This window comes from Mesoplodon densirostris, chromosome 18 (genome assembly GCF_025265405.1).
Source record: "Mesoplodon densirostris isolate mMesDen1 chromosome 18, mMesDen1 primary haplotype, whole genome shotgun sequence".
Lineage (NCBI taxonomy): Eukaryota > Metazoa > Chordata > Mammalia > Artiodactyla > Ziphiidae > Mesoplodon > Mesoplodon densirostris.
The window spans coordinates 49,569,665-49,584,117 of NC_082678.1; the positions used below are offsets into that span (position 1 = coordinate 49,569,665).

The 14,453-nt window shown below is 45.7% G+C and overlaps 1 protein-coding gene across 2 annotated transcripts in view; it reads left to right on the forward strand.

Moving 5' to 3' along the window:
• Positions 1-14,453, forward strand: part of SLC6A4 (solute carrier family 6 member 4) — a 36,202-nt gene that overhangs the window by 18,267 nt on the left and 3,482 nt on the right. For both annotated transcript variants that reach the window (XM_060080975.1, XM_060080974.1), the window contains 9 exons: positions 157-295; positions 839-973; positions 1,333-1,436; positions 2,554-2,681; positions 4,277-4,389; positions 5,050-5,181; positions 6,219-6,318; positions 7,750-7,850; positions 11,597-11,764. In XM_060080975.1, the coding sequence (XP_059936958.1) occupies positions 157-295; positions 839-973; positions 1,333-1,436; positions 2,554-2,681; positions 4,277-4,389; positions 5,050-5,181; positions 6,219-6,318; positions 7,750-7,850; positions 11,597-11,764 (1,120 nt within the window). The remainder of the gene's footprint in view (positions 1-156; positions 296-838; positions 974-1,332; positions 1,437-2,553; positions 2,682-4,276; positions 4,390-5,049; positions 5,182-6,218; positions 6,319-7,749; positions 7,851-11,596; positions 11,765-14,453) is intronic.

Genomic DNA, 14,453 nt, shown 5'->3' on the forward strand with positions numbered 1-14,453 from the left:
GAGCCCCTCCCAGCTCTTCCCGAGGCTTGCTGACCACTTGATCCTTGCAGTGCTGTGTCCGTTTTTTCTCTTGGCGTCCTCCCAGAGGTATCACACGCAGTATGCTCAGGTAACTGTTCAGACCACATCACTGGTCCTTCTTTCTCATTCACTCAGGCGCCACGTCCTGCAGATCCACCGGTCAAAGGGGCTCCAGGACCTGGGGGGCATCAGCTGGCAGCTTGCCCTCTGCATCATGCTGATCTTCACTATTATCTACTTTAGCATCTGGAAAGGTGTCAAAACATCTGGCAAGGTGAGGAGGACTCTGGCTGCTGAGCCAGGCCTACCAAGGGGCCCTGGAGGATCTAACTCAGAATTCAGTGGCCTGGATAGCCAGAGACAGGGGGACTGTTTTCCTTTACACCAAACACATTCCATGATTTTCAGTCTCTCGTCACCAAATCGGTTAGAAAATTCTAGAAATGGGTCAATCCCAAGAACCATTATATGATTTTTTAAAAATTCCTTTAACACGCTGGTAGTGTCCTAACTAATAATAGTGGCAATAATTTACTGAAAACCCATCATGGACCATGTACAGTGTTTTGTATACACTGGCTACTTCTGCCTCCTGCTAGGTATTTCCCCCATCTTACAGATGGGGAATGGGTTTAGAGGTAGTTAGTACCAGCAAGCAGGGAATCAGATCCCTGTATGATTTTAAAGGCTGTGATCTTTCTGCCACCCTGCCTCCTAAAATTACAGAAGAAAAAGAGGCAGATCTTCTTTCTTGGAGGTTTTCAAGAATAAGACACCAGCATTCATGTGGTGATAACCTATGTTTCCTTCCTTACAGGTGGTTTGGGTAACAGCCACCTTCCCTTACATCATCCTTTCGATCCTGCTGGTGAGGGGGGCCACCCTCCCCGGAGCCTGGAGGGGAGTTCTCTTCTATTTGAAACCCAACTGGCAGAAACTCCTGGAGACAGGGGTAAGATAATGAGGAAAGCAGTGTGCACCTATCTTTTTACCAACTGAAGCTAGTCCTCCGAATAGGACAGTAGGAACAACTGAAATTTGGGTTCAGTGGCAAGTCTGCAGTGATGCTTTAAACCAGAAATACAAGCATGAAAAGTACAGTTGAGGCCACTGCGTTGGTTTATGTCTAAGTGATAGGAAGAGAACTCACATTTGTTTGCACTTGGTATGTGGCCAGCCCTGGAAGGAGCCCTGAGAAGCCTGTTTTTTGCCTCTGCATGTAGCCACATGGAGGCGTGAGGGCGCCGGCCCCGCTGGTGCTCAGCGATGGCCTGGGTCTCGGCCCTGGCCCTTACCTCTGCTATGTTGCAGGTGTGGGTGGATGCGGCCGCCCAGATCTTCTTCTCTCTCGGTCCTGGCTTTGGGGTCCTGCTGGCTTTTGCGAGCTACAACAAATTCAACAACAACTGTTACCAGTGAGTATCTGGGGCCCCCCAAGCAAAGCTTGAAAGTGGAGTGAGTGTAAGTCAGCTGGTCTGGAGGAAAGCAATCAAACCGATGGCCTCAAACCTGGCCAGGCTTAGGCCACGTTGACACTCTGACCCTCAGGGGTGCCACAGGTGCCTGGCCACTCACCCAGACCATAGCCTCACCCAGGCCACTCAGGGGTTGAGAGAGGCTCCAGGCCACTTCTGTTTTGTGAGATTCTCTATATGTCAGGAAAAATGAAGAAATTCCAAAGCAGGTTTACGAAAATCACAACATACATTCAATGTTTAGATTTGACCTGTTAATGTATTTAACAACAAAATTATGATAATTTATTTATGTATATATACACAAAAAGAATAATTATTGAGCTATTTTGACCAACATAGAATGCCATAATTTTTATGTCAAAATCTCATTTCGGAAATGTGACAAAACAGGGAGCATGACGCCAATTATGATTTAAATATCACTCCATCTTTAGAGTTAACTTTGTTTTAATATTCTATCACAGATGGCAATGTCCAGCAGTCTGATCGTGCTATTCGTTAAGATAATTATAGAATTAATTAGTTTTTAAAAAAGAAATTTACAGGCACCCTAAGCAATGTGGCCTTGCATTGGGACACCAGCCTAAAGTCATAGGATGAAGTCCTCTTTTAAAAGTGTCAGGATATCTTTGTGTCACTCTTATAACCTCATTTACACATAATGTCAAAAGTCTAAATCTGAGGTCTTCACAAATGTAAGGCCAAGGCCTCCTCCGGGCCCCCGCTGCAACTCAGGCCCTGCTTCAGAGCAAGCCTTGTTTGAAATCCAGGTCTGTGCTGTGCTGGTTTACAACAGAATCATCTCTTAAAATCACCTTAAAACCACCCCTGACTGCTGTTCTCCCCATGCCAGGCGTGGTGGTAACAGCAGCTTGTGCTTCAAGGTAATGCAACCCGTCTGAGAGGCTGGGCCCCGGCAGGAGGGGAGGAGACACCCGGACAGGCTTGAAGTCCCTGTGAGCTCAGCCCACTCACCCCTGTCACAGCTGGAGACAGAGGCTCCTTAGATTCCTGACTTGGAAATGTCTCAGGCCCCTTGGGTTTTCTGCTCCAGAGACGCCTTGGTGACCAGTGTGGTGAATTGCATGACGAGCTTCGTTTCAGGATTTGTCATCTTCACAGTGCTGGGGTATATGGCTGAGATGAGGAACGAAGATGTGTCTGAGGTGGCCAAAGATGCAGGTAGGACCTCGGGTTTTGTTTGGGTTCCTGGCTCCACTGAATTGCTTTGCTGCTCTTTGGATCTTTACAAGTATCTAACTTTTGCATTATTATAAATGTTCCTCTTAAAATTCTCAAAGGTTTTAGAGAAACTTACTGCCTTGGAAATTTCAACCCTTTCCATGGTGGTAATGGGGCAGCTCCCTTGGCACCCAGTACTGGGGCCTTGAATACACTGTGGGCTTGGAAATATGACTTGGATGATGGCTTTTAAAACTAGTGGGTTTGGGGGACTTCCCTGGTGGTCCAGTGGTTAAGACTCCGTGCTCCCAATGCAGGGGACCGGGACCCAGGTTCAATCCCTGGTCAGGGAACTAGATCCCGTATGCATGCTGCAACTAAAAGATCCCCCATGCCACAACGAAGATCCCTTGTGCCTCAACTAAAACCCAGTGGCAGCCAAATAAAACAAACAAACTAAAAAACAGTGTGGGGCTTCCCTAGTGGCTCAGTGGTTAAGGATCCGCCTGCCAACGCAGAGGACACGGGTTCAAGCCCTAGTCCAGGAAGATTCCACATGCCATGGAGCAACTAAGCCCGTGTGCCGCAGCTACTGAGCCTGCGCTCTAGAGCCTGCGAGCCACAAGTACTGAAGCCCACTGGCCTAGAGCCCGTGCTCCGCAGCAAGAGAAGCCACCGCAACGAGAAGCCTGTGCACCGCAATGAAGAGTAGCCCCCGCTCACCGCAACTAGAGAAAGCCCGCGTGCAGCAATGAAGACCCAACACAGCCTAAATAAATAAATAGATAGATAGCAATTCCTATTTTAAAAAAACAAAACAATAAAAAAAAGTGTGTTTGGGTCCTGTGATGGGTCCAAGTCTAGTAAGCAAATGATTACTAATCCTTTGCAGAAAAATTAAATGTAGATGATGTAGCACTCTACTGTACTATAAGGTTTCATGGAAAAAGAGTGACAGACATTGAAGAGGAGGTTATGGGATCTTGTGGATGGAGTCCCAGGGCTTTCTTGCAAACATACATCTGTCTTTAGCCTGACACGGTGCTCTGATGAACTCCATGCCCCAAACTAAGGGCGGCCTATCTAGTCCATGAGAGGTTGAAGACATGTCCCTCATACTATCAAAAAGGACTTCAAAATAGCTGGAGGTCTTTATTCCGAGGCCGCTATGATTCTTCTGAAATCAATATAACATTTCCTACTGTTTCGGAGCTAAAGAGAGAGCTAAACGCTGTGAGACTTCAGAGATATATCAATCCTCATGGTGAAAAAACAAAGCACTGAATTATTATATAGCGGACACTCTAATTCGTGCTCAGCTTTGCTAGTCTTGAGGTCTCAAGTTTGTTTCGTTTCTCCGTGTTGGTTGAGGGCGTATACTCTTCAAGGTGGATACTGTTCCCTTCCTGCCTCCCAGGATGTCCAGATAGGATAGTGTGGGGTGTGAGGAAGCAGTTGGTACATGTCCAACCCTGATTCACATGTCGGGTTTTGTGATGGGATTTGTAATTGTTGGTGTGGCCAAGCTTCTCCTGAGACATCTTCGTAGGGCAGGTCTCAGCGACCACCTCCTCCTCTTTCCCGCTCTGTCTCAGGCCCCAGCCTGCTCTTCATCACATATGCGGAAGCCATAGCCAACATGCCGGCATCCACGTTCTTTGCCATCATCTTCTTCCTGATGTTAATCACACTGGGCTTGGACAGCACAGTAAGTGAATGGGGAGGGAAATCCGGCTCTCGGGAGGAGGGAGAAGGGGGGGGAGGAGGAGGGGAAGGAAGCTGTATCCATTCCTTCCCATCCTGGCCACCCCAGGCCATGTTGGCTGCTCCCTCTTGGTGCTCCCTCAGCCCCTGTTCACTTGGGTGCTTACTGCCCTCTAGTACATTAGAGGCATTAATGGGATGATGAGGGTAAGGTGCCAGGCACAGGCCAAGAGCTCAGCATATGTGAACTGTTGTGCACTGACTGTGCACTGTCCCTTGACCAGACTGGCAGCACCTGAAGGCCAGGGCAAGGTCACACTTGTGTCTCAGTGCCCTGCAGCCCAGCATTCATATGATTAGTGTGGAATGAATCTCAGCTTTCAGTTGGCATTTCTGGTGCAACCAAAGTCTCCCCGAGAGACCTCATGTAAAGAAGTCCTCTCCATGTGCTATACTTTCTTTCCTTGATGCCCTTAGGAATGGGTTCTAAATGACGGGGTAAAATGGAGATATGTTTCCAGTGAGGGCCGGTGAGTAGGGGGAACTGGTCATGATCAGCTTGACAGGGCACTTGGCAGTCTAACCCCTCCCTTCTGTTCACTGTCCTAGAGGTAGCAGATTTGTCCCAAAGTCTACACAGTGACCATTTGTGTGCCCCTCTCAGTTTGCAGGCTTGGAGGGGGTGATCACAGCCGTGCTGGATGAGTTTCCACATATCTGGTCCAAGCGCCGGGAGTGGTTTGTGCTCAGCGTGGTCATTACCTGCTTCCTTGGATCCCTGATCACCCTGACTTTTGTGAGTACCACAACCCTAAATTTAGAGTCAGCCTCCCCTAGGGCAACAGAATGTTACAAGAGGCTGTTCCTTTCCAGCCCACATGGTGCCCTGGCTTTGGGGCCAAAGGGAGAGAAGTTGTCACTGCTGTTAAAAAGTTAGTCATCAAGGAGAAGAAGAAAAGTTGCTTCTAGTGGCATCTGTCTGAAGGATCTGGGCGTGGTATCTGGAGACTCAGCATTTTACAGCAAATCCAACTAGATTTAAGGCTTGACAGACTATCTGGAGGAAAACTAAGATGTGCCTTTTCAGTCTATTTCCAGTCCTTAGGGCTGCTTTCATAGGAATAGTGCCCTGATGTCCTGATACGCTGAATATCTGGAGGCTGGCATCTCATTTGTAATGTCACTTCATCTCCTCCAGAGAATTTGTAATGGTAAAGAAGTTAGACCTTCTCCAGTGATTTTTTTTTTTTTTTTTTTTTTTTTTTTGGGTAGCTGAGGCAAATACTGTCAAACTGTAAATCAGGCATCAGATAGTACCCATAGGCATTGTAGGCGTGTATCCTTCTGACTCAAGGCAGATTTTGTAGATAAACATCTTCAAGCCATGACCCCAATGACTCTGGAGCTTCAGCAGGGTTGTGGGGCCCTGAGTAGGACCCAAGGGATTTGTGAGTTAGGACAGAGGCAAAACCATGGCCACTGGGCCTGGTGTGTCTGGTAGTGTAGATTTTCTGGGGTAGAATACACAGTAGGTATTCAGTAAATTGAAGAAAGTTGAAAACAGATCCAGAGGTGCTTTTGAGTTTGTCTCTTAAAGCTTAGTGGGGAGTGGAAGCAAGACGAGTGACCTGTAGGGCGGGAAGAGGCGTGTCTGATGGGGTGAAATCTTGCCCATCTGCCAAGGCCAGTCCAAGAAGTAGGCTCTGGGACACTTATGTTAGACCCAAGGTGAGAATTTTCCAGAATTATCCTAAGAAGTTCTTTTTGCTCCTGTCGTAAAGAGGAGGCAGTGCCTCAGAGGGCCTTTAACTGGGTTTGTGGTCTCATTTCCAGGGAGGGGCCTATGTGGTGAAGCTGCTGGAGGAGTTTGCCACGGGACCCGCAGTGCTCACTGTTGCCCTGATAGAAGCAATTGCTGTGTATTGGTTCTATGGTAAGATGCTCCCTTCCACTAGCCACGATCCTTCCTACACCAGCCCACGTAGCCACCAGAATACAGAAGGGCTGATGTCGTCAGGGAAAAGCAGGCCGGTGTACAAGACGTCACCTCCTGCATCCCTTCTTCAAAAACAGGTCATCACTTCCTCCACACTCTGTGCAACAGATTGCCTGCACTCCTGGGAGGATGTTTTTTTCTTCTGAGTTTATATGTTTACCCAGTGGAGACAGGGCTGAAGTGGTTCCCTATAGCTCATCCACAGTGGTTGCTTAAGATCCCAACAGGCTCTAAGAATTGGACAGACAACAAAGAACTAGTGCACAGTGAATGCATTTGCAGAGTGTACAATATTCTGCTGTTACATAGAGTGGCCCCACTTTAAATTTCACAAACGAGCACTCCCTCCAGAGCCCTGAGACAGAGTTTAGGAGCTTATCTTCTAGGGAAGAGGCAAGAATGTTCCTATTTGGATTATCTGTCTTGGTAAAGCCTCCAATTTATACCCCCCGCATCGTGGGATGGAATCTGATAAGGGTGAAACCACCAGGAGCGGAGAGAGCTGACACAGGTTCATGGGCAGGGATCCCAAGAGCCCCTGGGCGAGGATGAGGAGGGCACAGGCAATGGAAATGAAGAAAACCAAGTTCAGAGATGCCTTTCTTCATCTTTAAAATCAAGACATGATGATTTCATTCTGAAAATATTTTCCTAGTTTCTATGATAGCAGAACAGCTTTAGCATGTGTGTCATTACACGTAATATAAAGAAGGGGGGGCCCACATTTTGAGTTGCATGTGAGACCTTTTTTTTTTTTTTGAAAGAAGTCCTCCCCACCTCCTCAGCACTTCGGAGGACCAAGTGCAAGGTGTGTGATGTTACAGACCTGCTGGGCACTTGCAGGGAAGCAACTGCAGAGCGCCCTTCCCTCCCCTTGTCGACATCTCCGCCGAGTCCTCACTGCCATGCCAGTTACTTTGTAGAGAAGAACCTTGATCTTGATCTGACATATGAATGAGCAATAGTGTGGTTAAAATTTTCTCTTGAAAGTTTCCAGCATATGGTCAGAGTCAGTCTGTCAAGTGGGTTCACCATTTTTAGACAAAATTCCACTTCCTTTTCTACAGTAAACGATAAAATCAGATATATGCTGAAATCCTAGAAGGGGAGTGTGAGCACCAAGAGGGGGCTTTTAGGTCCCTCCCCAGATGTCCACCAATCCTCCCACTCTGTGTAGAAAGAGCTTTGCTTACTGTAACGTGCATTTTTGTGACAAGTGCCCCATCTCACTTTCAGACCAGATTGGTGCCCCCGAGCCCCTCCTTTGGAGAAACTCCAGAGCTGCTACTCTCTCTGAGTCAAGGGATAGGAGGACAGTCTAGTTCCTCTCTCAGTCAGTCAATCTCGTTCTCTTTTGGATGATTTTAGGCATCAATCAGTTCTGCAGTGATGTGAAGGAAATGCTTGGCTTCAGCCCTGGATGGTTTTGGAGGATCTGCTGGGTAGCCATCAGCCCTCTGTTTCTCCTGGTGAGTTGTCATTTCCCTTCTCCTTCTTGCCCTGGAGAAAGATTCACCCTCAAACACTCATAAAAAAATAAATTTTATTGAAGTGTACCATATATATACAGAAAAGTGTGCAAATCATAAGTGTACATCTCAGTGAAATTCTATAAATTGAGCACCATTTTGTAGCTAAAACCATACCAAGAAACAAACACATGACCAGTACTTCACAAGCCCCTCTTGTGTCCCCTCCCAGTCACTGTGCCCCCCCATAGTTAACCACTCTTCCGGTTTCTGTCACATTACTTCATCCCTCCCCTGCTCTGTGATAATGACACATAGCGTTCATTGAGCAGTAAAGTGCCAGGCCAGACTTTATGCTAAACTTAACACCCATTGCTGTTTCAACTCTCACAACAATTCTATGAAGTAGAGTTCTAGTCCCCCATTTCACAGTTTCAGAGAAATTGAGGCTTAGGGTCCAAGGTCACATGACAAGAACTGTTCAAGGCCGGGGAAGTATTTACTGTGCTGCTCATGTAGGACCTAACAAGAGTCCTAGTAATTCTGTATTCATTTTCTTAAAGACCACCCCCACCCCCCGCCAGGTTTCTCTGGTGTAGATCTGAGTCAAAAGTAGAATCCATTCATTGTAGAATGAGAGAGCTCAGCTCCAAGGGTTGCCTGTTTGCCAGGACGTGTTCAGTGCTGACTCCATCCTTGCTGCATGTGCCCCTACGTCCCTCCTAGTACCCGTCTGAAGGAGATGTTTGCCCCAAGATGGATAAGCACCCTGCTAACATCCCAAGTGCACTCTGAGGTAGCCTGGGGTAAAGTGACTCCGTGCACATCAGCAGGGATTACTCTCAGTTCTTTCATTTATCTGTAACTTGATTTGGGGTGGGGGGAGCTTTTTGATCTTTTAGAGCCAGAGACTGTTCCTTCAGTCCAGCTCCAGCTTATTAGGATATCTGGACCATCCATTTCATCTTAGGACATGTATGCATCTGTGCCTTCCCCTTCTTTCAAAACAACCCTTTTTGCATTCTATTTTGACTTTCTCGGGGTAGTTCTTAATTTTTTGTGCTTTTCTGTACCCGCACATCTCGACGTTAACCTATAAGATGGACAGCATGCTCATTCTTGCCTCCATAATGCTGCACGTGTCTCTCTCTACCCCAGAATCCCTCCTTGACTTCCATTCCCCTGGACCCTGGAGGTTTCCAGAACCAAAGCCAACCTTTGCCCCAAGCAGCAGATACTCTCAGGGCCTGGGGGCTCTGGTGTGTGCTGTGGGCTCCAGTGTTCCTCTAGATCTTGGCCTGGTAGTTCCTTATTACCTTGTCAGCTCGCTGTTGCTTTTTGGTAAATTTAAAACAATGTATTTTTAAATCCAGAAATTTTAGTTGTTTTCAGTGAGAGGGTTGGTCTGGATCACTAGTCTGCCATTACTAGAAGCAGAAGTCCTGACATAAATGGGTTATTATATTGTTACCAGTGCTTCTTGATAATCTACTTAAATCTTTTCAGTTGTTTTTCAAAGGAAGGAGAGATATTGGATTAGTTCCCTGAGGGAAGAAGCCATGTTTGTTTGTTTGTCTACTTTCATATTCTCCACACAGGGAGGGAATGATGTTCAGGGCTGAGACTCAGGAAAGGCATGCAAGGCACTCATCCTGGACGTAAAATTTCCGGGGGTGCCAAAAAACTCAGTAGTCAAGATAAATACTTTTTTTTTTTGGCTGCGTCACACAGCTTGTGGGATCTTAGTTCCCCGACCAGGGATTGAACCCTTGCTCCCTGCAGTGGAAGCATGGAGTCTTAACCACTGGACTACCAGGGAAGTCCCGATAAAAACTATTTTTATGCAGTAGTTTTTAAAAATCAAAATTAATGCAAAAAAAAGTCCCTGATGAGCAAAATGCCAACGTTTTAAATAAACACAGGATCCAACCATATACTTGCATGTCTCACTTCACTCACCTTGCCCTAATCTGGCCCTGTCAGAGCTTGTCTTTTTAAAGTATTGCACTAAAATATTATATTATTATTATTTCTTGATTACTGAAGTTCTGACATCCTCTTAAATGTTGTGCCCAAGGTGAATATCTCATATGCCTTACCCTAGTCCTGGCCCCAGGCTTTTAGTATTTTCATTTCTGTGGTTGTCTGGCAAACTGGGTGAACTCTTGGTGTACAGCCAATGAGTTTCCGTGCCCAGCAAAACCCAGGTACAGATCTGGGTTCAGGGACATGACATAATTCCTGTAATGTCACTCTACTCACTTACTCTAAAGGCAAGTGCTCCAGGGCCCAATTAAGAGAAGGCAAACCTGTCTTCCACTTCTGGGTTTACTTAACAGATCCTCTGCTTTGGGCTTTTTAAAGCTGCTTTAGGTAAGCAACGAGTAGCTTACTAAAAATATTCTTTTTCACTGAAGCCAAGTTATAAAAAAGAGAAATATCGTATATGAGCAAGAGTAGGTGGGGATGTATGAGGGGGTGTCTGGAGCAATACTTAGTGGCCACAATGAGAGCTTGAGCCCTCCCTGAACTGCATCAGGTTTCACACACCTGACATCAAGATGAGACGAGTTACAGCAGGGATGGCTCCTAACCAGACCCCACCTTTCCCTATTTCAAAATTACCTTTCTTAGTAGCCAGGTCTGGGGCTGAGGAGAGTCTGTCCAGAGAAAGGTTTGCGATTGGCTGGGCTCTTGTTTTGAAAGCTTCCTCCTGGACTTAGGATAACACTGTTCTGAAGATGAATGTGTGTTTAACAATTTCCCATCTTATTATCTGAAGAGAAAGAAAAAAAAGATATAAATAGATGTTTAAGCCCACAAATAATTTACATTACTGTCTTCTTTATGACTATGAAATAATAAGATAAAATTAAATCAAGAGCAATAACGATTTCAGCACAGTGGTTACTAGGCAAAGACTGGTATTTACGCTGTCTCTGGAAACCAAACTGAAATAAGAAAACTCATAAACCGAGTGCTGGAAGCACACCATGGAATTTTTCTTGGTCAGAATCTTCACTGAATTTTCACGTAAAAAGTGTATTGAGCTACTTTTTCCTTCCATTATTCCTTTCATTACAAGGGCCTGTGGCAGGCAGTCATTTATTGTCAAGATGCCTCACGGCAGAGCCATCCTTGTTGAAATCCCTGTTCTTAGCCTGGGGTTAATGCAAGGAAAGTGGGGAGAGGGAGAACTTCTTACCTAGGAGCCTGAGTCTTCTCCAGGTCTTGAGAACCTTATTCTGTTTCCTGGACCCAGGTGCCTTCCATCTTACCAAAAACAATCACCACAGAGAAACGCAGGAGGAAATGAAAACAAAGCAGAAAGAAATATGAAGCCCTAGGACTGGCAGGAGCTGTGGAGAAGTCTCCCAGTTTATTCCTCCACTGTCTCACAAATCGGGGCCTGAACCACTCCTGATGGATGCCAGTCTCTTCTCCTTTGCCCTGAAAGGGGCGCTGCAACCCCCCTAAATAACCTTCTGAGGCCTTGGCATCCCCACTGTAGGGGCTGAGGTGGGGGGTAGGGAGGAAAATCAAGATAAGTCCCTAACGGCTTCATTGTTGGCAGCTGAGGCACAGAAATTAGTGACTTCTTTGTGTCAGAGTTCAGTCTAGGATATATCACACTTAGGCAATTTCCTGAAAGTGTCTTAGCTTTAGTGTTCAGTGTTTGTGGTATCCGGACTGTCTCTGTGTGGATACCGTGAAGATTTTTTAATGTTTCTTGGAATTTGTTTTAGTTCATCATTTGCAGTTTTTTGATGAGCCCACCACAGCTACGACTTTTTCAGTATAATTATCCTCAGTGGAGCATCATCCTGGGTTACTGCATAGGAACCTCATCTTTCATCTGCATCCCAATATATATAACTTATCGGCTGATCATCACTCCAGGGACACTTAAGGAGGTATGTGCTACTGTGTGTGTGTGTTCAGATTGGTAACTGTTTGGGGAGAAAAGGGTTCTCTTCTTATGCTCTATTCAAAGGATGTAAGTCCACCACAAGAATTCACCAGGAGGCTCTCTTATATAATTATATAACTATACCATCGTGTAGCCTCTAACAGCTGCCACTGTCACCTTGCCTCAAGTACAAAGGTGAAAGAGTGAGCTGGCCAGTTGGGTGCACCATAGCACACAGCTTGGTGTATAGCATTCTAAACATATCAGAAAACTGCTTTGCCTCCTGCATGGCATTGGGCATGGACATCAGATCAGTGGTGTCTGGAGCAATAATGCAAATTTGATTTAAGTGGATTTAAATTAAATCCACTTGGTTTAAGTGGATTTAAGTGGAGATTATGATGGAAAATGTCTGTGGTCATTTTCTAACAGCAGGGTGATAAGGGTTTTTTTTTTTAATTAATTAATTTGGCTGCGTTGGTTGGGTCTTTGTTGCTGCATGGGGGCTCTCTCTAGTTGCAGCGAGTGGGGGCTACTCTTCATTGTGGCGCGTGGGCCTCCCATTGCAGTGGCCTCTCTTGTTGTGGAGCACAGGCTTCAGTAGTTGTGGCTCGCGGCCTCCAGAGTGCAGGCTCAGTAGTTGTGGCGCACAGGCTTAGTTGCTCCGCGGCATGTGGGATCTTCCTGGGCCAGGGCTCGAACCCATGTCCCCTGGCAGGGGACTGGCAGGCGGATTCTTAACCACTGTGCCACCAGGGAAGCCCTACAAGGGCTGTTATGAAAATCACTAAATAAGGGTGTTGCAACAATATCGTAGTTTTAGTTCAAGTCACTGGAGTGAAAAAAAAAGTTGCCATTTTAGCAAGATTCATGTCAGTAAATGAATAAGTCCTGCAAAAATTTCAATAACAGAATCTTACAATTTGTATAAGATTGTATATATTTTAAAGCATCTTCATGTAGACTATTTTATTTTGTTATCAAAATACTTTGTGAGGTAGATGGGCAGGTATCATTAGCAGACAAAGATACTGAGTCTGGGAATCATGCTGCTTATAGTTTCCTTGTCCAGGGATACACAGTACAGGGAGGCTCAGAATCCAAGTCTTCTGGTTTTTGGTCCAATGCTCTTTCATGTTTAGGTGCAGCTTCTCTTTTGTGTCCTCAGGGTACTAATAGTTTGCTAATGTAGAAATTGGCTGTAGAGGTTAGGGAGAGATGAGTTGCCACTTTTCATCCGGTACTGCCAGAGTTAGTGTTCAGGCTGCCAGGATTCCCAGCAATGTCACCAGAATTGAAAATGCTTGGGTCATTACTTGTTTGGTTGTGTTTCTTGCCATAGTAAGGTTACTGTGGCAGTAGAGCCTGAAGGAGTGGCCACTTACAAGCCTGTGGGTGGGTGCTTTTGTAGGAGACAAGCTCAAAGGTGAAGAGTGGTATTTGGGGGATAGCTAGAGGGACTTGTGCTCTATAATGACCTGAGAGCATAGGTGGGCTAGTCTATGGGCTCTTAGAAGCAAAACTTAAATATCAGATCATCATACTCATCTTCCTAAAACATTTCACAAGAAACATGAAGCAAGAGAACATGAGGCCATTAAACATCATCTCTTTTCTAAGAACTGAGATTGCTTCTTTTTCCAAACAGAAAAACTGAATTCTAGGTGAACAGAATTAGTAACTCTGCAAGGAGTTACTAATTTCCTACACCCAAAACAGTCCTATCACAACCTCATTCCTCCCAAAGGGGCTTGGACTCTGGTGTTGCCTGAAATACAGTCAGACAAGAGTCACTGTACTTGCTCCTTCAGGTTGTCCTTTATGGCAGTCATGATAGTCCACTGGCCCAGCTGACTCAAACCCAGAGGCCAAGGTCGGGGGTGGGAACTCTAGTTAGGTTAATAAATTTCAGTATTCTTTGGTCACAGACTGTACCTCAAGTCTTCATCATCTTTCTTGCAAATTCCCCGTTGGCCACAAGGAAATGCCACCCAAAGGTGTATAATTAACAGAGCTCAGATCCATTAGTAGTAGAGGTAAGGCCGACTGCCGGGCCATGTTTGTCATAGGCCACCAGATGGGAAACAGTGGGTTACCAGGAAGCATCATGATATAGCTGGTCAAGGGGGCCTAGGAGGGAAAAGACTATGGCAAGTCACTTACCTGCTCTGGGCCTTAGTTTCTTCATCTTTAAAATGTGCTCATTGAATTGGATTAACATTTCCAAAGTGTGTTTTAAGGAGTAGTAGTAGTTCCATGGGATATCAATAAGTGTTACTGCTGGGGGAAAAAGGTTACATGGTCAAATAATTTTGGAGAATGCTGGATTAAGGCAAGGTAAATAGGTATCTTTACTTCAGGATCTCTCAAAAGCCTTAACATGCCTATGTGCATGCTTAATTTCTGAGAAGAATAAAGCATGCCATGTTTTTGCCCAGCACCCCAAGGGACTAAAATATTTTGTGAATACCAGACTTGATGGTCTTTAACATTCTATCTATGAGGGAGGGAGAACTCATATAAAATTTTGGTATGGTTAAAAAGAAAAAAAAAAGTAAATTTCTTAACTCTCCTGGGCCCTAGCCATGTACAAGGCTACAGTTTGTGGAGTGAGTCACCACTTGCTCCCCTGTAATTTGGAGGCCGTCATGTGCATCTGTAACCTGGAAGTCTCAAGGTTGGAGTCATCGACT